The 27275-nt window shown below is 38.8% G+C and overlaps 1 protein-coding gene and 2 long non-coding RNA genes across 20 annotated transcripts in view; 1 reads left to right on the forward strand and 2 right to left on the reverse strand.

The window, feature by feature from the left end:
• LOC135233849 (tumor necrosis factor receptor superfamily member 14-like) overlaps positions 1 to 27275 on the forward strand; it is a 69599-nt gene that overhangs the window by 13968 nt on the left and 28356 nt on the right. The window contains exons 1-8 of one of the 2 annotated variants that reach the window (XM_064297765.1): positions 22615 to 22889; positions 23773 to 23884; positions 24214 to 24269; positions 25369 to 25462; positions 25619 to 25744; positions 25958 to 26113; positions 26497 to 26587; positions 26760 to 26935. In XM_064297765.1, the coding sequence (XP_064153835.1) occupies positions 23842 to 23884; positions 24214 to 24269; positions 25369 to 25462; positions 25619 to 25744; positions 25958 to 26113; positions 26497 to 26587; positions 26760 to 26935 (742 nt within the window). In that variant the 5' untranslated portion in view covers positions 22615 to 22889; positions 23773 to 23841. Of the gene's footprint in view, positions 1 to 7279; positions 7374 to 7523; positions 7650 to 22614; positions 22890 to 23772; positions 23885 to 24213; positions 24270 to 25368; positions 25463 to 25618; positions 25745 to 25957; positions 26114 to 26496; positions 26588 to 26759; positions 26936 to 27275 lie in introns of those variants that run through there. The other variant, XM_064297764.1, reaches the window with a different exon arrangement.
• Positions 1 to 27275, reverse strand: part of LOC135233858 (uncharacterized) — a 35799-nt gene that overhangs the window by 4242 nt on the left and 4282 nt on the right. For 4 of the 17 annotated variants that reach the window (XR_010323962.1, XR_010323976.1, XR_010323963.1 and 1 more), the window contains exon 1: positions 91 to 980. The exons of 2 other annotated variants lie outside the window; for them this stretch is intronic. This is a non-coding gene — a long non-coding RNA (uncharacterized LOC135233858). Of the gene's footprint in view, positions 1 to 90; positions 987 to 3542; positions 4062 to 18608; positions 18625 to 27275 lie in introns of those variants that run through there. 11 more of the 17 variants (XR_010323967.1, XR_010323975.1, XR_010323972.1 and 8 more) reach the window with 8 other exon arrangements.
• LOC135233860 (uncharacterized) lies at positions 18787 to 19550 on the reverse strand. The gene is made up of 2 exons (XR_010323981.1): positions 19184 to 19550; positions 18787 to 18902 (listed from the first exon to the last, which is right to left on the reverse strand). It is a non-coding gene; the product is annotated as an uncharacterized LOC135233860 (long non-coding RNA).

The raw sequence follows: 27275 nt of genomic DNA on the forward strand, positions 1-27275 counted from the left end.
CCCGTGTAAAAAAAATAACTGCCACTATTTTATAATCCATTTTAATTATGACATTTTCTCATAAGTAATCAAACAGAATTTAAGCCTTACTTGACTCACGAGCACGTCGAGAACCAATTTGTCCTTGGAATCTGTATTTGAAAGTAGCCAAGCCTAAATCACAGTCCAAGTTAATAGCGGTCAGCACGCTGAGCACATGACCGTTCCTCGCGACGCATCCCGTGTTTAGATCCCGTGTCCACTGTTTGTCAACTCTAATGCATTCTTCAAGAGTGCTTTCCCAAGTATTAATGTAATGGATTCTGTGCATTTTTACTGGAGCAATTTTTGAATTATGGGATGTCAAAATCCTCCAAAATGGTCATTCAATTCTAAAGATGGTGCTTCTTTAAAATTCAATGAAATAGTATAAGCTAACTGCTTTATGCAATGTCCAATATATTCTTGAAGAATACCGTTCCAGATATTCATGCAATGGATTCCATGGATTTTTACTGTAGGCATTTGGGTCTGCCGTGGTGAAACTACAATGTTCCGAAGATGGACTACTAAAAGCGCATCTTAGATACTTCGCCCGTGCGTTCTTAACGTATTGTTTCATGCAGGCTATATAAACATTTAAATGCTGCTGCTGTAAGGAATTGTGGGACGGCATAATCTCCTTTCCTTTCGTAAAGGACGGTCCAGTGTCCCCGATGCTAATGGAGATAAGAAAGAAAGCATTGAAGCACCTTTCCTTAGCATTTAGAGAATTCGAACAGCTCTTATCATGGCTGGCACTTAAGATACTTCTGGTCATTTCACTCAGTTAGGAACCTTCCTAAGCAAAAAAGCCTATTCAGATCATAGGATAAAGGTCTCTTGGGAAGAGGGAGGCGAGGTGAGGCGGAGGCGGCGGTTGTTGTTCTTCTTCTTCTTCTTGGATTTTGGCAGTGTGGACGCTACTAGACGTATTACTGCACTCCGCAGGATATAAATTTGACAATCATACTTCATATTTTCATATATAATCCTGAATCATGCAGGAACTGTAATATTGCTTGTGTGATCAGCTGGTGGTTCTCATTTTGACCAAAGAAAGATTCAATAGAAAATGACAAAACTCCTAGGTCTGACAATCTCTTATAAAAAATTTTCCTTTCTGTATTATATTTGCTATGTTTTCCAAGAAAACATGCTAGACTGTTTCAGGGCTTTCACTCTCACATAATCCAGTAGGACGTTTTCCTATAATGTGCAAGTACTGATTTAACCCGCAGTGTCCGAGCCTCAGTCTGCAAATTTTAATAGAATCTCTTCGGGTTCCAGAACAATAACTAGCTTTTTTAATCTGAGGATGAAGAGAAAAATAATGCCTTCCTTTGGTTTCCTTTTCCTACAATCCCTGCCATTCTCTTTCAACACGCTCCTTGATTTTTTTCTCTAAGTTCCACTCTTCCCAGGGGTATATTTACATCTATTTCTCCTTTCTTTAGACTTGCCTTTGCTATAGAATCAGCTATTTAATTTCCCTCAACTCCATCATGCCCAGGAACCCAGCAAAACTTGACTTCACAGCCAGTCGTCCCAATTCTAAACAGAACACATAAGATCTCATTAATAAGGTCAAGCCGAGCTTTTGATTTACCTCCACTTAAAGCCATCAGAGCAGCTGCTGAGTCAGAACAAATGAGAACATTATTTGGTCTTATGTCCTCTGTCCACCACAAAGCCCAAAGAATTGCCAATAGTTCTGTTGCGAAGACAGAACTTCCATTTGTGGTACGCTGATCGGTCCTAGATCCCAAATCAAGCTGATCCACATACATCCCAAATCCTGCTTTCCCACTCTCTGGGTCCCTAGAACCACCTGTGAAAATTTTCAAATAAGGATCCCATTACTCTGTTAAGATAATGCTCTATTTTGAACTATCACACTATTGTCCTTTTCTTGTAAAAAGGTAAGATCAATGTCCAGCTCTTGCATGAACCAAAAAGGTACAGGTAACCATCTCGTATGATTTGCTATGCTTTCCTGCTCCATTCTCAGTTTTCTGGCCCACTGATTTACTGTCGAAAAATAGTTTGTTTTTGATCTTGCCACCAGAATCCCATGACCCTTGTAAAAGACACCTAGCTGGGAGGGTTTGATTGGATCCACTTAGTTTTACCCAGTACTGCAGCCCCAACTTAATACGCCTTAAGCATATGGGCATTTCTCCCATTTCAATAAACAGTGCAGGAATTGGAGATGCCTTGCTCTGCAGAATATCTAATTTTCCAAGCACCGACTTAACAGCTGAGCCATAAACAAAGCACCCATAATCAAGTACAGAACTTATCATTGCCTGGTATATTAAATATGGGGCATGCCCCCGCCAAGGCGTAACTTGGCGGGATGGCATACCTGCCATCCCATTGCATGGTCTCCCTCTCTGCCCCCCAGTCACATCCAGCCAGACTTTACATTACATTACAGGCATTTGGCAGACGCTCTTATCCAGAGCGACGTACAACAAAGTGTACAACAGACATGGAATTTAACACTTCATCACATTTTGCTAGTATTCTTGCTACATGAACAGCCCAAATCAGGTTCACCGTCACTTGTCACCTAGCCAATATTAAAATTTTGGGATATCCCGGCTAGCTAGCTAGCTAACTATTGAATTGTATTCAAAACAGCGGTTAAAAACTGAATCGTTCACAAAGATACGGATGAAAATGCGTCCCGTAGCCATGAGTTAAATACGGAACGCCTACAGTCCAAATAAGCGACGATTCTGTGTTTTGCAGGATGATTGGCATTCCTAAATGAAGTAACTAGAACTGTGATTCAACGTTGCCATTGCGAAATTGGACATTGAAAAGGGGACGTAACAATTCAAAATCGAAAGAATAATGTTGCTGTTTTAACTGCTTTAGTATTCTGGATTTTGTAGTGCATTGATTTGATTGGAGTTGAAATAATTTAGACAATTTTTAACCCTCACTATACCTTGGACCCTTGATGACTTAAAGCCATTTAGCCAACAAATGTGTCACATACTGTATCAGCATAATTACAGCTGAATCTACTCCCACCCCACAATTCCCATAGAGATCCATTCAAATTCAAAGAGATTTGTATCGCTTGTAGGACAACCTGACAATAAGATATCCAGACTCTGATGATGTGGATAGGTCACAGACATCAGGAAGTCATGGCATGCAAATGATATGCAACCAAATACAAAACATGACTCTCTTATTTGACATTATGTTAATTTGTCTAAAAACACTGAAATGGGGGACTACGTACAAAAAGTGCTGTAATTACTACATGGTGAGACCAAAATGTATACCCTTTAATAAAAGCTCTGAGTCTGCACTTTGACCACATGTGAATTGTTTGATTACAAACAGAGAAAATAAAATATTAAATCAGAAAAAAGCGGGAAAATGCAGGTGGTTTTAATGTTGTGGCTGATTGGTGTAAATGTGTCTGTTACAAACGTTTGCAAAACAACTGAAATTGTTGTACTTGTTAAATTCATGCAAAGCCGAATAGTTGTTCCACTGACCAGTGTTGAGGTAAATAAGCCTTAACTAGATGATCCTAGAGATAGCTTTCTCTTCATTTTTGTTTGACTTTTGATACACAGTGCGAGTTCCACAGCGAAACAAGTAGCCTGCCGTAAAATAGTCTGATCAGTACTTGGAGGAACTGGCAGTAAATACTGTACATGAAGCATAATTTAGTTCCTTAAATTTTACCATGTGCACCAAAACGATGTATAAAAAGATTGTGCTTCCTTATTTTGAAAAATATGAATTAATGGCACATCATTTTAATTTTACTTTCATTTCCAAGCATAAGTATGTAATTAATGAAAAAGATAATATTTTAGTTAGTTGTGCAGTTCACTGACAAATTACCATAGCTAGGTCTATCTTACTTATGTGGGCGACATAGCTCAGGAGGTAAGTGCATTTGTCTGGCAGTCAGAGAGTTGCTGGTTCGATCCCCTGCCCTGGATGTGTCCAAGTGTCCCTGAGCAAGACACCTAACCCCTAATTGCTCCCAATGAGCTGATTGGTACCTTGCATGGCAGCCTTTCACCGTTGGTGTGTGAGTGTGTGTGTGAATGGGTGAATCAGAGGCATCAATTGTAAAGCGCTTTGGATAAAAGCGCTATATAAATGCAGTCCATTTATTCCACACCCATACAGAGTGTTAATTTGTAGTCCTACCCTGCAATGGGTAATAAGACACATGCTGTATAATTCACTGACGATTAAACGCCATTTTCAAATAATGCCGTAACAAGATACTGTGGCAAACACGCCTGCCACAGGCCACCGAAGTGGCTTTCTTTGGGGCCCTCCAGCACAGAGACACAGGGAGAAGATGTTCAAAACAGTCCACATTTATTCCACGAGGGTTTGGCAAGATGGTAAAGCCAAATGAGCAGATGTTAACCCTGTCATGACGGAAGCTCCCTGGTGTGGGTGGGGATGGCAGATTTAACCTGTGCGCAGTGATTACCTCACTACGCACAGGTGCAGCCACTCCTGTTCCTGGGTCCAATTAGCCTGGCCAATTATCTAATTCTTCACCAATTATCCAATTGGCCAGGTCTAATTAGCTTGACCCAGGGCAGGTGTGGCTGCTTAAACCAGCCATCCCCACACCACAGATAGATTGGCCAATAATATCATTATTAGACAGGTACTAATACCTTGTCTTTTCTCTTTATAAAGACCGGATACTGCAGGTAAGACTGTATCTTGAGGGGGGGGGGGGGGGGGAGTGACTTGACTTGGACTTGACTTGCCCAAGAAAAAATGACTTGGGACTAGCTTGGGACTTGCTTGAGACTTGGACCAAATGACTTGAGTCACATGTCTGCGATCATCCCTGATCTACTTTTAGATAAACTTTTACTGCTCAATGTCCCATCCCCTGTCTGCCACTGGATCCATGACTTCTTAAGCAACAGGAAACAGTGTGTCAAGGTGGGTGACCTCACTTCAGCCCCCCTCCTTCTCAGCACTGGCGCCCCTCAGGGCTGTGTGCTGTCTCCCTTACTCTATTCGCTTTACATCAGTGACTCTACTTCCAACAGTGAATCTGTTAAAGTTCTTAAGTTCGCAGACGACACTACCCTGATCGGTCTCATCTCAGACGGTGATGAGTCCAGATACCTGCAACTTGATAGATGATGCTTATTAAAAATTCAATAAAAAAATTCAGTCAAACTGTTTTCTGCAAACTCCAATGCATTCTTGAAGATCACCTTCCCAGGTATTCACACCATGGATTCAGTGCATTTTTACTGTAGGGAGCCCACCCGTAGACACGCCCCTGGTCATGCGGACAGCTATTAACTTGCTACCTAGACAAGTAGCTGTTCTTTGGTTAAGACTACAGCTCGCAGCAAACTTTGGACTGTGATTTAGGCTTGGCTACTTTCAAATACAGTTTCCAAGGACAAATTGGTTCTCGACGTGCTCGTGAGTCAAGTAAGGCTTACATTCTGTCTGATTACTTATGAGAAAAAGTCAGTAATAATGTATAATTTTATTATAAAATGGTCGCAGTTATTTTTTTAACACGAGTTAAACGCTTAGAACGACTCAAATATGCTCTGTTCTGTTCGCTAATGACAATTGTTTTATAGTCTGTAGGCCGTTATCTCGGCAAATGTTATTTACTGTAGGACAGAATTTTTAATTATTTTATTTATTAGACAATGAAATCGTGTATATTCATGGTTATAAGTATATTAGAAGTGATTAAAAACGGGTAAACAAGAGCAAGCGGGGAATTCCCAGTCAGCTTTCGCTTTCGTGTTCATTTCCGCTGTGTATAAGTAACACATGAACAAAATACACAACTAAAAAGTTACTGTTATCACTTTTTAAACCTTTCATAGCTTGAGTTGTTCCGAAATCCAAGTAACATGACCAATATATAGACCGCTCACGTTGTATTGTTTGTGCATGGTTCGTAAATTAGAATGTATTTCCCGAACTGAGGAGTTCAGGACTTTTAGCGATATAATAAAAATTTTGTGAACGGGAGTACTGTCAGGCCACTGAGGGTCCATTCTGTCATCACTTGGGTCACTCCCATATGTTTGCCCATGGTTGGAACTGGAAGGTTACTGAAATTTAACTCAAAACAAAAAGCCACGTCATTCTACAATTTCTGTTAATGTGCATTTCAGGTTTTGTTTGCTTTTGAATCCACTGAGCTCTAAAAGAAAAAAAAAATCTGTATACAAGTTACCTTTTTAGTTATGTTGCAACCTCTCCTGTAAAGTACTGCTGATAGAATGCAGAAATTCAATTAAAATGAGGATTATGTAACGTTAATCTTCCCAGGCTGAATCACAGAAACCAGGACCTCCACAAAGGGAAGACATCTGACCATAATTTTGTGAATTACGACAGATGGACATCTATCAAGCTCACAGTAAAGTATTAAGTGTTAAACTCTGACATTTTACTCTGTACATGTGACCCATGTAGCATTTTAAAGTCCCTTCATGGGTGGTAAGAGATTAAGGTTTTGCCTCATTACCTTATTTAGTATAGCTTTGGTGCTTGTTAGGACAAGTACATTCTCATACTTTACCGTTTCTGACCTGTCTTCTGCTCCCTGTTTGTTTTTTTTTGCATGTCAAATAACAATATAATTCACTCCCTTATCACGATCATAAGGTAACATTTTGTTGGGATTGCGTGGGGGGTTTGGACCCAAATGCAGAGGGCAAAAAACACAAAACTCCAAAACGGAAGGAGAACAAAAGACTTTACTTAATGAGGGAACAAGGGGAACAAAAGAGAACAAAAAGCCTCTCAGGACAACCTTAAACAACCAAGGAAAACTTCAAACATGGAACAAGGAAAATCCAAAAACACTAGAAGATCAGGGCATAGGCAAGAACACAAGGAGCAGAGACTTACAAACAAACAATCTCATATTACCACATAACCACAAGGATCCAGCACCTGAGTCAAGGGAGGGGGAAACTTAAATAGAACACATTGACGAGACACAGGAGGGCACCATGAACAATCAGGCCACAGAGAGGGAAGGGAAAACGAGACAATTGAAAACAATGATTGGACAATTGGAAACAATCATACAATTAACACAGGGGGAGCAGGACACAAAACAGAAGTGCCGCCATCTGGCGGCCCAACAGGGAAAACGCAGACAGGAACCCAGGAACATGACACATTTGTCATAGTGAGAGAATGCACCAGACTTTGCTTCCAGTGTAATTTGTACTAATTACATATGTTTCAGGCATATCTATTGCTCCTGTTCTGTGGCCTCGCCTATTCCTGTGGAAGTGCAGAATATGAAATTAATGGAAAGTGCTGTCCAATGTGCACACCTGGTAAGTCACCATCTTTTATCAGAATAAAGCTTCTAATGCAGAGGATGTTGGCTTGCATGGGTTTAAACATGCTCTTCATTTTGCTGCCATTGAAATGTGATTTCAACGAATACATTTTAACTTTGTTTTGTGATTGTTTTTCCCCATTAGGGACACATGTTTATAAACACTGCACAGAATTTTCTAATACCTCATGTGTACCGTGCATTCAAAAGTCATTCATCTCCGTGCCCAACGGTCTGTCTCATTGTTTGCCTTGTACAGTGTGTGAGCCAGGTGAGAAAAGATTCATATTCAACTAATGTGTTCATTCATGACATGGCCATTTGCAACATGCTTGACTGTCTTTTTAATAATATATAAAAGATTTCTTACAGTAATTCAAATTCAATATGCTGTTTTGACTTGATGGTGAATGATGAACAGGTCTGTTATTGAAATACTCATATAATGTGTTAATATGGGTCTTTATTCACCGTTCCTCCACAGACTTGGGTTTAAAAACAGAGAGAGAGTGCACCCCCACCTCTGACACAGTGTGTGGGCCTCTGGATCACCACTACTGCACTAAGATTGATAATAAGGGGTGCACATTTGCGCAGAAACACACCATCTGCAGGCCTGGACAACTCATCCTACGCAGTGGTTGGATTGCATTAATATCTTGAAGGGACAGTTGAGAGTTTTTTATATTCCAGGGTTAGTGTATGTTTTTGATTGGTGGATGCCCCGACAACAGCCATTGTGAAGCTGGTGGGTCACCCAGAGGAAGTAGATATATTTGTCACAATACTGGGAGATCACCAAAAACCTCTGTAGGCATATAGAGTATGCTTCATCGCAGACATAAGTTGTCTGGGCCAATCAAGAACATACACTAAAACTGAAATAGTATCGAAAAACTCCAAAAATTGGTGAACTATGGACTTTTTCAGCCTTATCTGTTTAGTAAAATTAAACTTGCTCAACTCAAAGTCTACGTTTCTGAAAACGTCTTTTGAGATTATACCTTCCCGTATATATTTTCACAGGAACAACATTGACTAATACTGAATGTGGAGACTGTCCTGATAAAACCTTTTCAAATGAATCCTTTTCTGCATACTGCAAACCACACACAGAGTAAGTTTCCTGCATTGGTTCCCAAATTACATAATTTTCCAGATGAGTAAATCAAACTGGGGTAAAGCAAAACAGAACATTGTTATGTGTGTATTGATACTAAATATAACCCTGAGGTTTATGTGATATTTCGACTTTTATAATATTTACTTTTATTATATTTATTTTTGCGACAGTTGCCAGTCCTTCGGACTTCAGGAAATTACAGCAGGAACAAAGACATTGGACAGTGAATGTGGACCGAGAAATATTCCTGTTTCCATCGTTATTTCGTGTCTTGTGTCTGTGCTGCTTGCTTTAGCTGTTATTTTAGCAATCATTTTCATTTTAAGTAAGTTTCTCCCTCTATCTGGTCAGACTTTGAATTTTATTTTTAATAAACTTGTAAATGGTGATGCAGTTTGAATAGCAGTTTAAGGTTGGCTGTGCTACACACATTTTGTGAATTGAAATCCTTGTATTTATACAATAGATATGAGTGGTTAGCATATTAAATATTTAATCATTAATCGGGCAATTCAAAAATCAAAAGTAATGTATTCAAAATCTAATATTTACCATGGTAAATTTTTGAGAGAAAAAAAAAGCAAATTCAGTACTCCATTGGTTGATTGGTTATATTCAATGTTAAAGGATTAAACAAGAAAATAATAAAGGAAAGGTAATGTAATGTTACATTTTTAAGTTATTCTGAACAATTTTAAATGTTGTTATCAAGTAATTAAATAATGAACCGTTATTTTGCTTTCAGAGAGGAGAAATAAGCACATGGTACGTGAGAAGCTTTTTTACATCATGTGTCTAACTTTTCAAATTTCTTTCTATAGCAGAATTTAATTTGCTATAAGGTTAATTTATTTAATTAATTCAGGAGTCACTCCTCAGGCTTTTATGGTTAATACTGTACTTACTGAGAGAAAATCTCCAATTTGCTAGCCAACCGATCCGGCAGAAGGAGAAAGAATGACCAGGACTGACCAGCCACAGGATGAAGGTAAGGGAGCACATGACTTTATGGGGAAATAACAAAGACAGATAAAAACACTATTGGATGGGCTGTATGCAGCTAGTACTGCCGCTGTCACCTGAACTAACTGCCCCTGATACAGTCTGCATGGACTTGCTCTGATATGGTAAAACCATTTTGATTCTGTTTTAATTTTAGATTTTTTCTGTACATATTTTGTATCACAAACCAAAGACTTGCGCGATCTTGTGCATTCTCAGCATGATTGACATACCCAACACCACCAATGGAAAATAGCGCATAGAGGAGCAATTATAAAATGTAAATTCATTGAATAGATATTGCTCCAAAAAATGCCAGTGTGAAAAGTTATCAAATGTGGTATTTTTAATATGAAAAAAGAATAAAATAACATTTTGTCTGCTATAGTTCAGTTGATGTTCCATTGCTTTTATATAATTCTTCTTTTTTGTGTGTATCAAGTATCTACAAGGTGAAGAACACTGCTGGAAGAGGACTTCATTTGACAGACTTACTGTAAGGGAAGATATATGTCAATTCAGGATGGACAGAGATAACTCTTGTTTTGAGCTGAAAGTTATACTGCCCCAGAGTGGCAGCCAACGATGGAGCGCCCTCCTCCAGATGCAGTCGGTTCAGCTCCTACTCCACACCTTTTACCTGCCTGGCATTATCACCCATTGGCCTTCCAACTCGTCTCTCCTCATGAACAGAGTTATCCTTGCCCAGCTTCAGTTTTATCTTGTGATTGACATTTATGCACTGTTTATGTACATTTTTCTGTTTTTATACCTGCACTATACAAATAAAATTGAGCCTATTGAATTATGTAAATGCCCCGAGCAGCGGTTTGTTAGCTCCAGTGTTGGAAGGTAGTTCTTAACCAAGCATTGCTCCGCCTATTTGACTTAAAAATCAGATAATCCGCAGAGCTTTAAAAAAGATTTACTGGTCTTGCCGATTAAAATGCGCCTATTTTATAAATGAAGTTCTAAGCAAGCCTTTATTGCACTTGTACTTCAAATCTTCCGGTGTTCAAGGCGTTGTGGTGTTCGTATCCCTTCAAGTTTAAACTGTTACGCTATCTTTTTGACGATTAACTGATTTTACTAAATCTGATCATATAAATGTTTTGACGTGAATAACAAGACGACACGGGAATTCCCAATGGTTGATTATGGATTGTGGTGTGGGGATGGCTGGTTTAAGCAGCCACACCTGCCCTGGGTCAAGCTAATTAGACCTGGCCAATTGGATAATTGGTTAAGAATTAGATAATTGGCCAGGCTAATTGGACCTATGAACAGGAGTGGCTGCACCTGTGCGTAGTGAGGTAATCACTGCGCACAGGTTAAATCTGCCATCCCCACCCACACAGGGGAGCTCTCTGTCATGACAGGGTTTTACATCTGCTCACTTGGCTGTAACATCTTGCCAAACCCTCGTCAATAAATCTTACTGTTGGAACATCTTCTCCCTGTGTCTCTGTGCCAGAGGGCCCCTTGGAAAGCCACTTCGGTGGCCTGTGGCAGGCGTGTTTGTCACATGGATTATTTATTATTATGATCATTACATATTCTTCATAAAGTTGGCACGCTTGTTAACCAAGTAAATAAATTAATACAGTTTGTGATTGATTATTATGTAGGCTACGTTGCGATTTAAGCTTATGGTAATTCTTTAAAGCGTTTACTTTCTCGCGTATTTACATGAGTTAATTTGGTAAAATATTACCAAATTAACAAACTGAAAAAGGTCTCTCACCAAGTATTCACTTAACCCATAATCAACAGTTGTGAACAAACGTGAAATACACGATGTAATCCCACTGCAGACTGCGAGAGCTACTATGAATATAGAGCTTTAACCTTTGCGCGACACAAACGGAACCCGTGTAGACACACGATGCGCCGCGCTGCTTCGCCGTGCTGCTTACGCGCCGCTTACGCTACGCGTGCGGTGGGTGCCCGGCGTAAGAAGAATGGATCTCAACGCTAGTTTTGACACAAGAGGTTGTAAATGTTTATGCAAACACATATGACGGACCACAGCCTTACCATTATGAGCCTGCTAGGCGTCTAAGAGACCAGGCACAGACCAGGGTTACAAGGAATAACGGTCAGAGGAGAGAAATTGAGTTGTGGTGTGAGGAGAACCAGTGGAGAACTGGGCAGGTGTCTTGGTGAGTGACCAGCGTTAATTTATAGATATATCCACATTATATAATACCACTAACCTATTTAAAGACACTCAATTTCAAAAATAACGTATATAACCGAAATATTTTGAGCAGTAGTACTTGCATAGCAATATAACATTTTATCTGTGTTCAGTAGACAGAGACAGAGACAGAGACAGTAAATCAATGACACAGTCCTATCCGCTTCTGTTTCGCTCCAGAAAACGATGTCAGCTAGGCTATCAGCAAACAAATGGCTTAACTATGCCCAGACGTCCTCAATAATAATAGTATTTTCCAAAAAATTATGAAAAATCGTTGGCAACGTTTTGTTAGGTGCAGCGTCTTTTAATGCTACCACAGAGTGCGTAAATGAATGAGATGATGAGAAAAAAATTGGTTAGGCTGACCTATAAAACGCTATTCCATAAGCAAAAATAGACATGTTATACATCGTTAGAAAGCTTATACTCTCACCTACTGAATGAATGAATTGTCAGTCAAGCCAGACCGTACTAAAAAGGGCGACAACACCGTAATCAACACATGTGGTATTAAGCACAGCTATTTTGGAAGGCACCCAGGCATCACAAATGCGCGTATGTTTCACAAACTGATTGTCCAAGACAATATATGACCACTCAGTCTCAAAAGCAACATCTCTACGCGTAAAACCAGTGGTAAGGTTGTATGTTTATTCAATATTTAGTCACAGATATTGACTGTAGAATGAACACGTATCTATATTAACTTAACTTATATTAATGAATAGCTAATATATATATATATATATATATATATATATATATATATATATATATATATAGCTAGGTTAGTTTCAAACTAAATACAGATTCCAAGGGCAAATGGTTCTCAATGCGCTGACGAGTCCGGTGAGTCTTAAATTTATTCTGGTTTATTAGGTTATGCCGAGCTCGACATTAATGCTTGTCCGGGACAAGCAAACTTTATGATTTGACAAGTGGAATGGCTCTTCCAGTTGTCCGATAGGACAGGTAAAAAAAATAAATAAACGTGATAAAAATATCTGTAATGTATGATCAAATTAACTGAAGTTGTAGTCGACGCAGTGCGTGTGCGCGCGGTTGGTGTTTTTCTACAGTCTTGGTTGACTCTTAATTTCACTGCAGTGGTGATCAAACCACACACGAAGCAAGTGCGTGTTGTTACTCTTTACTGATCGCAATTCTACGAGACCTTATGGTATAGCCTAGCTAGCACAACCCAATGGCAATAACCCTTAAAATAGATTTTTAATATTATTTGTTCAATTGAATGTTTGAAGTGAAACAACGGTAGGCTTGAGGAATTCCAATCTAGGCTACTTTCACTTTCATTTGAAATTTACTGTGGGAGTGTGACATCCTATTCTGTATGAAATGGTAAATAGTAATTAACAAATGAGCAAGTAACATCATTACTATTATATCTGTTATAATAATTTTGAGGGCTTAGAACCAGAGGGGCATAAGTGACATTTGACAAACTTTATAGGAGAGCCAAAACAAAAAATGACCAAAATACTTTGTTCTGACTGTGTTTATTCAGATTCATCTTCTGCATTAAAACTGCATACATATTTGGATGAAAATATACTTAATGAACAATTGTATGAAATTTATTGAAGATTTTTTAAATATATTTTTTAAAAATGTGGAAAAAACATAAAACACCTTTTTGGAACCAACATTTTATCTCATATAAAATATAAAAAACGGGCTTATGTGATAAAACAATGAACAAGGCCATACATTAATGAGTTTTAAAAAAACAGTAATTTATTGTGATAATACAAAATTATGTTTACACTGTAATGTGTATGTAATAAAGGTGTGTTTATCTCTGTATCCATAAATGTTTTTAATGCATTTTGGAAAACAGCAACAGTTTCCTTGATCAATTCATGGGGACACTTTCTAATCAATTGCCAAGCAGTCCTCTGGATCTGGCTTCCTCCTACGTACTTCTCATTAGAGCTGCAGCAAGAGAGGGAAACACAGCAACTACACACACACACCGGCACATGTACAGTACACACATGCTCACTATATTATATTAATGAATTAACAGTAATTTATTTAGCTGAAACATTAATCCTGGCCAAACAACCGATTAACAATTGAAAATACAGAACATTGGGAATGTGAAATATATAACAATAAAACAATAACAATATATTTCATACAGATCATGTAAGTCTCACATTTTTTCATGAGACTAGCCTACTCTGACTGACTGACTTGCAAAGACTTGTAGAAGTCCACATAGGAGTGAGGTATACTCCCATTTGTGCAAAGTGTGAGTAAGTCTTTCTTTTTCTCAACACTGATCCCAGGACGACTTGTGTGCATCTTCTTTGGCTCAATTGCATGGGACCCTCTGGTCTCTTGCTTTGCAACTTCAAGCATTCTAAATGCTGGGTCAGAAAGTTCAAATTTGAACCAAATCACTTTGGGATCCTCTTTGACATAGCGAAGCCATTTGATTTTCTGCCAACGCACAGCTAGTCCCTCTGTATCTCTAGTCCTGTTTCTGACTGATTCAAAATGCTGCTGCCCGACTGATCTACAACCTTCCCAAATTCTCCCACATTACTCCTCTGCTGCGATCACTCCACTGGCTACTGGTCGCTGCCAGGATCCGCTTCAAAGCCCTGACCCTCACCTACACTGCAGTCAACAGGACAGCCCCTATCTACTTGCAGGACATGGTTCGATCCTATATGCCTGCTCGACCACTTCGCTCTGCAGTAGCAGGGCGCCTTGTACCCTCCCACCCGAGCAAAGGGATCATAGAGCTTCTTCACCCTAGCTCCCCAGTGGTGGAACAAACTACCTGTCCCTCTTCGAACCTCTCCCTCACTACCCATCTTCCGCTGTGGTCTGAAGACTCATCTCTTCAGACTATACCTGGACTAACTACCACCACTCTGTATATTTCATTCTAAATATAAATTCTTAATGACACTTGTTACATGTTTCCTCATTCCAGCACTTTTTGGTAATTTGTATTTGTCCTAATATTGTAGCTTGTTCTTCTACCTAGTTCGCTTGGCAGAGATTAGGTCAGAATAGTGTTCACTGTGTGAACTAAACTGTGTTCTTGGCTAGAAATAGCTGTACAAAATCATTTGTATTGTATCTTATTGAACCTGTGTTTTGTAGTTGTCCATGACCATGAAATGCACTTTTGTACATCGCTTTGGATAAAAGCGTCTGCCAAATAAATGTAATGTAATGTAATGTAATGACAATGTGTTGAGAAAAGGACTTGAAGTCAAGGAAGTCACTGTACCCAAGTTCAACCACCTTGTAAGGCTTGTTCCTCCTTGCCACTCTCACAAGAGTATAATAACCCTCTGGGCTGTATACAGGCACATTTCTCCTGGCTGTCTCAATTGCAGCATGGACACTGTCATATTCCATCTGGCTACCTTTCACACATGCAGCTCTCTAGCTAGTTGCTAGCCAGAATGCTAGCTTTAACCTTGCTAAGACCAATTTAGTTTAGCTTACCTTTGTTACTCAGGGCTGACTTTGAATCCTGGATTGATACATTGTCTCCACCATCTTTAGATATGCTCAATAAAACGTCTTCAACAGTAAAACGCTGTCTTCTCCTCACGGTTGACCTGGCTGACTTACATGTCTTATCAGCCATTTTGACTCATGTACTGTCCACAAGCTTTACCCACCATACATTTCTCAAGGCCAAAAGGGCGTAAGTGCACATACGCCTTTTTCGCACCAAATAGTTAAGTGTGTTCAGTGTTAGGTCTTTCAGTTTTTGATGGATTATCCTGGATTGGTTTAGAATTCACGTGTCCTTTTGGCACTAGAAAGATCTCATCGAGAGCTTTCATTCGATATATATAACTCATTTTCGCCAAAAATGTCACTTACGCCCCTCTGGTTCTAAGCCCTCAATTTCATCATTTCATAGGCAAGGTAAACTCAAGACTGAGCACTGAGTTAGATCTGAGCAGGGCTTAAGGAAAACAATGAGGCACAGATGAGTCCAACTGAACAACGGAACATACAGTCAAATTAGACAACAGGTGAAAAGAATTCATGACACCCTCTGGCCCGCAGAGGAGGATCCTGGGTAGAGAGCCAGGTTCTCTGCCCATGACCAAGCTAGCACCTGTTGGCCTAGAGCTACTGTTGCTAAGAGGCAAACATAACTAATTCCTCTCTATAGTTCCAATACTTTTGGAAGTCATATGCCATCCTGGTAAAATATATAATGTATTAAAAAATTATTTTTTAAAACTACCCTATTAGCGCTTAAAAGCACATATCAAATTCAAATATTATCAAATATTAATGCAAATCAAATATTAATGAGGAAATAAAGCATTCACTAATGTAATTAAGATAATACCTGAAATATATGCTTTACATTCAAAAACACTGCTAATAAATTATTCTGTGGTAACAGACTCATGTCAGTACCTTTAAAAACATGATACTTTAAATACTTTCTGCCAGCTCTCAGGATGATATATTCTTTCTAAATGTGCTGTCATAACCTCAGAAATCACTTGTTAGTACTAGTAGTACTAATAGTAGGTAATCATTTGAAACCAGAAATAACTGTAAATAGTTTTTGAGTGTAATTTGTAATATTTCATATGCTTCAGGCATATCTATTGCTCCTGTTCTGTGGCCTCGCCTATTCCTGTGGAAGTGCTGAATATGAAATTTATGTCTGTCCAATGTGCACACTTGGTAAGTCACCATCTTTTATCAGAATAAAGCTTCTAATGCAGTAGATGTTGGCTTGCAGGGGTTAAAAAGTGAAGGTGCTCTTTATTTTGTTGTAATTGAAATTCAGTTCAATTAAAATTAATTTCAAACGGGTCCATTTTAACTTTTTTTTTGTGATTGTTTTTCACCATTAGGGACACGTGTTTATAAACACTGCACAGAATACGATAATACCTCGTGTGTACCGTGCGCTCAAAAAACATTCATGGACAGTCCCAGCAGTCTCCCCGAATGTTTGCCTTGCAGAGTGTGTGACCCAGGTGAGAAAAGATTCAAATTAAACTAATGTGTTCATTCATGACATGGCCATTTGTAACTTGCTTGACTATTTTTGTAATAATACATGTTTCGTATAGAAATTAAAATGTAACATTCTGTTTTGAATTCAGAACGCATCATTTGGTGTTACTCGTGAACAGGTCTGTTGTCAAAATGCTCATATAATGTGTTAATATGGGTCTTTATTGTCTGTTCCTGCACAGATTTGGGTTTAAATACAGAGAGAGAGTGCACCCCCACCTCTAACATAGTTATCTTTCATCTTTAATATCTCGAAAGGACAGTTGGGTTTTTTAAAATAGATTCCAGGGTTAGTGTATGTAATTGATTGGTGGATGCCCCTACAACATGGGTCACCCTGAGGAAGTAGATATATTTTTCACAATACTGGCAGATCACCAAAAACTTCTGTAGGCATATAGAGTATCCTTCATCGCAGACATAAGTTATCTGGGCCAATTAGGAACATACACTAAAACTGAAATAGTATCGAACAACCCCACAAAGTGAGCTATTCCTTTTTTATCCATGTCTGTTTAGTAAAATGAACTCACTTAACTGCACAGTCTACGTTTCTGAAAATGGTTTTTGAGATTTTTAATGTCTTGACATACCTTCCAATATATATTTGCACAGGAACAATATTGACTAATGCCGAATGTGGATACTGTCCTGATAAAACTTTTTCAAATAAATCCTTTTCTGCATCCTGAAAACCACACACAGTTTCGTGTATTTATTCCCAAATTAGAAAAAAGCAAAACAGAATAGGAATTGTTGCTCATTATTATTTGTGTATTGACACTAAATATAACCCAGAGGTTTATTTGAGATTTTGACTTTTAATATATTTATTTTTGTGACAGTTGCCAGTCCTTGGGACTTCAGGAAATGGCAGCTGGAACAAACACATCAGACAGTGAATGTGGACCTAGAAATATTCATGTTTCCATCATTATTGTGTGCGGTCTGCTTGCATTATCAGCTGTTATTTTAACAATCATTTTCATTTTATGTAAGTTTCCCCATCTGTCTTTTAAAATGTTTTATTTTTAGTAAACACGTAAAGGGTAGTGCAGTTTGAATAGCAGTTTAAAGTTGGCTGAGTTACCTGTATTTTGTAAATAGAAATCCTCATATATATATATATATATATATACATACAAGGGATAGGAGTGGTTAGCATGTTAGATATTAAAGAATTTAACAGGACAATCAAAAAGGAAAAGTTAATAATTAACCAGTATTTTGCTTTCAGCGAGGAAAAAGCAGAACGTGGTACATGAGAAACAAACAGAAAGAGAAAGAAATAACACAGAACCGTCACAAGACGCAGGTAAGGGAATGCATGACCTGATGGAGTAAATAACAAAAATGGATAAAAATACTGCTATATGTGCAGTGTGCTGCTAGTACTGCAGCTGTCACATGAGCTGCCCCTGCTCCAGTGTGCATGGATATGTTCTGGGGGGGGGGGGGGGGGGGGGGGGGCTAGGGCCTAGGGGCGACATAGCTCAAGAGGTTGTCTGGCAGTTGGAGGGTTGCCGGTTCGATCCCCCACCCTGGGTGTGTCGGAGTTTCCCTGAGCAAGACATCTAACCCGTAATTGCTCCCAACGAGCTGATTGGTACCTTGCATGGCAGCCTTTCACTGTTGGTGTTTGAGTGTGTGTGTGAATGGGTGAATAAGAGGCATCAATTGTAAAGCACTTTGGATAAAAGCACTATATAAATGCAGTCCATTTTACCATTTGGTATGTTAAAACTATTTTGATTTTGTTTTTAGCATTATGTACATTTGAATGAGGGGTGGGTTCCATTAATGTATTCTTTATCAGTTAAACACCACTGTGAAGATACACCTGTCCATTATCTAACCTGATTATTCCTGGTCGGGGCTGGAGGAAAGGCTGGAGCCTATCTCGGCATGCTCTGAGCAAGAGGCAGGAGAACACCTTGGACTGGTTGCCAATCCATTGCAGGGCCTACACACCATTTACTCACACTCGTGCCTACAGGCTAATCTGCCTGTCTTTGGACTGTGGAAGGAAACCAAAGTATCCGGAGGATACCCACATGGACATGGAGAGGAAATACAAACATGCTCCACACAGAAAGGTCCCGACCAGGAGTTGAACCTGAGCACTTGTTGCTGTGAAGTGCTATGACACCCTCCTACCTGAAATTTAGTCCACAAAATGACAAGTATTGTTGGTTCAAATGAATTGTTCTTGTTACATTACATTACAGGCATTTAGCAGACGCTCTTATCCAGAGCGACGTACACAACTTTTACATAGCATTTTTACATTGTATCCATTTATACAGCTGGATATATACTGAAGCAATTTCGGTTAAGTACCTTGCTCAAGGGTACAACGGCTGTGTCCTTACCTGCATCGAACCTGCAACCTTTCGGTTACAAGCCCAGTTCCTTACCCACTGTGCTACACTCCGTTCTTGTCATTTTGTTATGCTATGTTAATGTGGAAAATACTGGAAAACCACAGGAGATGCACCTGAGAGGAATCAGGAGATACGGTGGTGGGGGATATGAGTGAAGGGTTGAAAGGTCATGACATCATGTGAATTTTGTCACATCCTACCAACTTGTTATTGCGCTACAAAACAGGAAGCTGACCATGCTCTGAACAGGGAGGGAAAATGAAATAGACAATGAGCTTCTGAATACACAGGGCAGAGCTGTGAATCAGGTTCAAAGCCCTGACCCTCGCCTACACTGCAGCCGACAGGACAGCCCCCGCCCAATTACAGGACGTGATTCAATCCTACACGTCAGCTCGGCCACTGCCACGTGAGTGAATGGTTCTTGCTCGTTCCTACCACAGAGCTTCTCCACCCTAGCTCCCCCGTGGTAGAAAACTCCCAGTTTCTCTATGAACCATTCAGTCATTGCTCATCTTCCACCGTGGTCTGAAGACGTATCTCTTCAGACTATCCCTGGACTAACTATCACCACCCTGCAGGGTTCTCCCAATCTAGGATCACTCATCACTTATATCCTTCCACTTTGTCCTGTAGCACTTTCATATTACATGTACGTCCATCCAGCACTTACAATGCACTTGTATCGTTATCTTGATAATGTAGCTTGTTGTCATGCCTCCTAGGTTGACTTAACATTACTCTCTGACCTAACCTATGCTTACTGAGTGAACTGGTCATGGATAACTTACATAATGAGTAATGTACTGTATTGTACCTGTGTGTTGATCCACTTACTGTACATCACTTTGTACATCACTTTGTATTTTTTTAAAGTAATTTGAGGAACAATTTTAATCACTTATGGATTGATCATTAACACACATATTGTAAGTAGAAGAGGACAAATAACTTGATGCAACAACATTGAAATTTGATGTTTATCTGACGATTTCAATTATTTTTTGAAGCAAAGTTGTATGACAAAGATTAGGAACGTACCAAAATGATTATTTTCAGAACAAAAAAACAAAAACAAACAAAAAAAAACAAAGTTTTTTTTGGGCACAACCAGGAAACACAACAGTGAAAATATTAGCTTCTTATTTTAGGTACATAACTTCAAAATATGTGGGCTAATCTTCATATTAGACCATGAAGTGATTCAGTTAACTTAAGTCACATGCTTCAAAGAACAGCTAAGTCCATGGCTGCCCAGTTCTGTGGCGTATCATAGAGTTCAGGACTCAAACGCGTAGGTGATTTAACTACCAAAGAAAACCTAATCGGTCAGTTGATTTTATGTGTGGCAGTTTGTGAAACAATAGTTGTTTCTGCCCAGAAGCCTTGGGAAAACATTTATCAAAATGTACATATTTTATCACATATTACATAGGTTTAGGCTAAAATATGTTTTCATATGAAATGTCATGGTCATTAATCGAGTTTCAGAATACCATCTGGGAAGTCTGATATTAGTTCATTAGATATTGTGTTCATTTTAATGAGCTCCAATATTTTTTTGCCCTCTGCATACACAGTACAGGCTTACTTCTGGGACTTCAAACTTAGATTATCTGAAGGTGAGCTTGTCTGTCTAGTTAACACTTTACAGCCCAAATTATTTTCCACACCTCAGAAAAATGATTTATTTGGTGCACATGTTTAAAATGGATTAGATAAGTACACGTTATTCTTTTTTCAGAAAAAAACTGATTCTGTACGGCATCGTTGGACCTCAAACATTTTTTTTCAGGAACAGTAAATGTATTTAGAATCAAAGTGATAACAATCATTTTAACGTTCTAATGAGAAATAATGTGAAGAATATAATTAGATTTTTTTTTATTCTTATTGACAACTGTAACCTATTTGCATGCTCAATCTGCTTTCATGCCCGAGGAAACCGTGGGTCTCTGTAATTCGTGTAGTGAGATCCAATCAGAGCACGTAGGCCTACACTCACCGGCCACTTCATTAGGTGACAGGAGTGGCACCCGGTGTGGTCTTCTGCTGCTGTAGCCCATCTGCTTCAAGGTTTGACGTAGTGTGTGTTCAGAGATGCTCTTCTGCATACCTCAGGTGTAACGAGTGGTTATTTGAGTTACTGTTGCCTTTCTATCAGCTCGAACCAGTCTGGCCATTCTCCTCTGACCTCTTCCATCAACAAGGCATTTTCGCCCAGAGAACTGCCGCTCACTGGGTATTTTCTTTTTTTTCGGACCATTCTCTGTAAACCCTATAGAGATGGTTGTGCGTGAAAATCCCAGTAGATCAGCAGTTTCTGAAATATTCAAACGAGCCTGTCTGGCACCAACAACCATGCCACGTTCAAAGTCACTTAAATCACCTTTCTTCCCCATTCTGATGCTTGGTTTGAACTTCGGCAGATCGTCTTGACCATGTCTACATGCCTAAATGCATTGAGTTGCTGCCACGTGATTGTCACATATCAAATAAGCATCAAAGAAAATGTGGCTGGGGTTTGAACATGCAGTACATAGGGCAAATTTCATTCAATTAAGTTCCAATTGCTGTCTGATAGCTGTGATACCTTAACTTATATCATGCTCTGCTGCCTCCCCTGGAGCTACATTTTCTATGACGCTTATTTGATATAAGTGACACCATATCTGAAGAGTGGAGGCTCCAAGGTTTTCAAAACACCCCCATATCATTGAGACAACATGTCCAGGGGAGGCAGCAGCATTGTATATGTTATGCTATCAGAAAGCAATTGGGATTTAATTGAATGAAATTTGCCTATGTACTGCATGCATATACCCCAGCCATGATATTCTGTGTGTGATGTTTTCACCTTTACAAACATGTGTTAATACTGTCCTATTCTCCTTGCCATACTAGTCCAGCCACATTTTCATATTTATTTGTTTTAAGTTGCATAGTTGATGTTACAAGGTAGCACAGAATGTTGAAGTAATGCATTTTAAATTACTCTAAATCTTCCCTTACCATTCAGTTAAACTCATGTACTGATGTAATGTTGTATTGGATATTGCAATAATAATTAAAAGTAATGGGTGTATTTTATCTTTAATTCTCCATTTAAAATTTTGCATTGCCATTGTTAAAAATGTAGGGGAAAAAATAGAAAAACGGAAGACATTTGTTTGTAATTAATATTAGTGTTGTGAATAGTTTTACAATGTCTGTGTTCTAAATCAAAGTTGTTTTAATATTGTACAAATATGGTAAATGGTCTGCATTTATATAGCGCTTTTATCCAAAGCGCTTTACAATTGATGTCTCTCATTCGCCAGAGCAGTTAGGGGTTAGGTGTCTTGCTCAAGGACACTTCGACACGCCCAGGGCGGGGTTTGAACCGACAACCCTCCGACTGCCAGACAATCGGTCTTACCTCCTGAGCTATGTCGCCCCCCAAATAGAAAACGAATAGTTCATTTTTTAGGACAACTGCAGTCCGATTTTTCCTTAATTAATTTCATTTTGCTGAACGAAGTTGTGGTTTTATCTTGTACTTTTATTTTGAAATGTTCAGACCCGCTCGAAAGTCCTTACTGTCGCTAGCTTCACACTGCTTGTTAACTTGCTGACTAGCGAAATCGATAGTGAGACAAGTAGTTGCTATGGTTAGCCTACAGCGCAGCAAACTTTGGACTTGTGTTTTAGGCGTGGCTAATTTCAAATACAGATTCCAAGGACAAATTGGTTCTCGACGTGCTCGTGAGTCAAGTAAGGCCTAAATTCTGTCTGATTACTTATGAGAAAATGTCAAGAATAATTAGATCATAAAATAGTGGCAGTTATTTTTTTAACACGCGTGAAACGCTTAGAACGATTCAAATATGCTCTGTTCTGTTCGCTAATGACATTGTTTTATAGTCTGTAGGCCTACGCTATCTCGAGAAATTTTGTTTACTGTAGGACAGAATTTTTTAATTATGATTTTGTTATTAGACCATGAAATTGTGTATATTCATGGCTATAAGTATATTAGAAGACGTGATTAAAGATTAAAACGGGTAAACAAGAGCAAGCGGAGAATTCCAAGTCAGCTTTCGCTTTCGTGTTCATTTCCGCTGTGTATCGAATGGCGTATGCGTAACACATGAACAAAATACACAACTAAAAAGTTACTCTGTTATTACTTTTTAAACCTTTCATAGCTTCATGAGTTGTTCCGAAATCCAAGTAACATGACCAATATATAGACCGCTCACGTTGTATTGTTTCTGCATGGTTCGTAAATTAGAATTTATTTCCTGAGGAGTTCAGGACTTTTAGCGATATAATAAAAATGTTATGAACGGGAGTACTCTCAGGCCACTGAGGGTCCATTCTGTCATCACTTGGGTCACTCCCATATGTTTGCCCATGGTTGGAACTGGAAGGTTACTGAAATTTAACTCAAATAAAAGAAAAAGCCCCGTCATTCTATAATTTCTGTTAATGTGCATTTCAGGTTTTGTTTACCTTTGAATCCACTGAGCTCTAAAAGAACAAATGTGTATATAAGTTACCGTTTTAGTTATGTTGCAACCTCTCCTGTAATGTACTGCTGATTGAATGCAGAAATGAAATTAAAATGAGGAGTATGTAACATTAATCTTCCTAGGCTGAATCACAGAAACCAGGACCTCCACAAAGGGAAGAAATCTGACCATAATTTTGTGAATTACGACGGATGGACACCTATCAACTCGATGGGACGGAGTGTGGCACAGTGGGTAAGGAACTGCGCTTGTAACCGAAAGGTCGTAGGTTCGAATCCCGGGTAAGGACACTGCCGTTGTACCCTTGAGCAAGGTACTTAACCTGCATTGCTTCAGTATATATCCAGCTGTATAAATGGATACAATGTAAAGTGCAAAGTAAAAAAGTTGTGTAAGTCGCTCTGGATAAGAGCGTCTGCTAAAATGCCTGTAATGTAATGTAATCAAGCTCACAGTAAAGTATTAAGTGTTAAACTCTGTAAAACAATAGCCTCTCTGAGTCCATTTTACTCTGTACATGTGACTCTCTTGGAGTTGAATTAACACTGTTTTATTGTGCACAGGAATATGCTTTCAGAGGAAATTAAATATGTGGCATTTTAAAGTCCCTTTATGGATGGTAAGAAATTAAAGTTTTGCCTCATTACCTTATTTAGTATAGCTTTGGTGCTTCTGTTAGGACATTCTCACACTTTCTTGTTTCTGACTTCTGTCTTCGGTTCCCTGTTTCAGTTTTTGTTTGAATGTCAAATGACATTACATTACATTACATTACATTCATTTGGCAGACGCTTTTATCCAAAGCGACGTACAAAAGTGCATTTCATGGTCGTAGACAACTGCTAAACACGGGTTCAGTAAGGTACAATACTTATTTTGTACAGCTATTTCTAGCCGAGAACAGTGAACACTATTCTGGCCTAACATCTGCAAAGCCAACTAGCAGAATAATTGCTAGGCAGCTATTAACTGGGGCTGGAATCTCGCCCAGACCTCCATCTCGCAGCTATGCCGTGTATGTATAAAGAGAAGGGCTACGCGAGATCACAACACAAAACAACAGTGGCGGCAGTGACAGAAGCACAAATGCGACAGAGACAGAGGAGTTTAAAGTGGCTTTAGTTTATCTAGCTATGCAAAAGAAGAAAAAAAGGTGAAGGAGATGGTACGTTCGCCCTCTACCACACCACAGTACAGTACAGGCAATGAATGAACCGGAAAAGAAAGTTGAAGTCTCTGAACTCTCAACTGTGACGTAACCAACCATGTGATATTTGGACCAACAGTTGAGAGGGGGATTTCGGAGAACAAGAAAGCCATTTCCTAAAAGTTCTCCCTGGAGGCCGTCGCACACTGCACCATACGAACACACAACACCGCGTATTTTTGTTCTTCAGTTGTTCTCATTGCGTTTTTTTCTCAAAGAGTTCTACTTCTTACTAAGTATACCATCTGCTTAAAGCTCCCCATCCCTTCTCTCTGACACCTCTACTGCCACTGACATTTCAGCTGCCACCACACACACACATACAGAAACACCTACATAAAAGGATTCAGTTAAACTGTCAAAGTGATAACAAGCTACTGGATAACGAGCTACTGGCTTCAGCACGAAAAAAGTCACAAAAATAATAAAAGATTGGGTAATAAGGTGACAGTGGAGGAGAATGCACCAGACTTTGCTTCAAATGTAATTTGTACTATTACATATGCTTCAGGCATATCTATTGCTCCTGTTCTGTGGCCTCGCCTATTCCTGTGGAAGTGCAGAATATGAAATTAATGGAGAGTGCTGTCCAATGTGCACACCTGGTAAGTCACCATCTTTTATCAGAATAAAGCTTCTAATGCAGTAGATGTTGGCTTGCAGGGGTTAAAAAGCGAAGGTGCTCTTTATTTTGTCATCATTGAAATGTCATTTCAAATGGGTACATTTTGGCTTTGTTTTGTGTCTTTTTTTCTGATTAGGGACACGTGTTTATAAACACTGCACGGAGTACACTAGCACCTCCTGTGCACCGTGCACTCAAAAATCATTCATCCCCGTGCCCAATGGTCTGTCTCATTGTTTGCCTTGCATAGTGTGTGACCAAGGTGAGAAAAGATTCATATTCAACTAAGGTGTTCATTCATGACATGGCCATTTGCAACATGCTTGACTGTCTTTTTAATAATATATAAAAGATTTCTTACTGTAATTAAAATTCAATATGCTGTTTTGACTTGATGGAGAATAATGAACAGGTCTGTTACCAAAATACTCAAATAATGTTTTAATATGGGTTTTTATTCGCCGTTCCTCCACAGACTTGGGTTTAAAAACAGAGAGAGAGTGCACCCCCACCTCTGACACAGTGTGTGGGCCTCTGGATCACCACTACTGCACTAAGACTGATAATAAGGGGTGCAGCTTTGCGCAGAAACACACCATCTGCAGGCCTGGACAGTTCATCATACACAAAGGTTGGATTGCATTAATATCTTGAAGGGACAGTGGAGTTTTTTTAAAAATAGATTCCAGGGTTAGTGTATGTTTTTGATTGGTGGATGCCCCTACAATGTGGGTCACCCTGGGAAAGTAGATATATTTTTCACAATACTGGCAGATCACCAAAAACCTCTGTATGCATATAGAGTATCCTTCATCGCAGACATAAGTTATCTGGGACAATTAGGAACATACACTAAAATTGAACTAGTATCGAACAACTCCACAGTGAACTATTCCTTTTTTATCCGTGTCTGTTTAGTAAAATTAACTCTCTTAACTACACGGTCTATGTTTCTGAAAACGTTTTTTAAGATTTTTAATGTCTTGACATACCTTCCAATATATATTTGCACAGGAACAACATCGACTAATACCGAATGTGGATACTGTCTTGATAAAACTTTTTCAAATGAATCCTTTTCTGCGTACTGCAAACCACACAGAGAGTAAGTTTACTACATTTATTCCCAAATAACATAATATTCCAGATGAGTAAATCAGTCTGGGGTAAAGCAAAACCAAACAGGAGTTGTTACTCATTGTTATTTGTGTATTGATAAATATAACCCTAAGGTTTATTTGAGATTTGGACTTATAATATGTTTATTTCTTTGACAGTTGCCAATCCTTGGGACTTCAGGAAATTACAGCAGGAACAACCACATCGGATAGTGAATGTGGACCAAGAAATATTCTTGTTTACATCGTTATTTTGTGTCTTGTGTTTGTGCTGCTTGTTCCAGCTGTTATTTTAGCAATTATTTTCATTTTAAGTAAGTTTCTCCCTCTATCTGGTAAGACTTTGAATTTTATTTTTAATTAACTTGTAAATGGTGATGCAGTTTGAATAGCAGTTTAAGGTTGGCTGTGCCACACACATTTTGTGAATTGAAATCCTTGTATTTATACAAGAGATATGAGTGGATAGCATATTAAATATTTAATAATTAATCAGGGAATTCAAAAAGGAAAAGTAATATACCATGTAGTACTCCATTGGTTGATTGGTGATATTCAATGTTAAAGAATTAAACGAGAAAATAAAAAAGGAAAGGTAATAATTTTATGTTATATTTTCAAGTTATTAAAACAAATTTAATGTAGTTATCAAGTAATTAAATAATGAACCATTAT

This window comes from Anguilla rostrata, chromosome 11 (genome assembly GCF_018555375.3).
Source record: "Anguilla rostrata isolate EN2019 chromosome 11, ASM1855537v3, whole genome shotgun sequence".
In the NCBI taxonomy this organism is placed as follows: domain Eukaryota; kingdom Metazoa; phylum Chordata; class Actinopteri; order Anguilliformes; family Anguillidae; genus Anguilla; species Anguilla rostrata.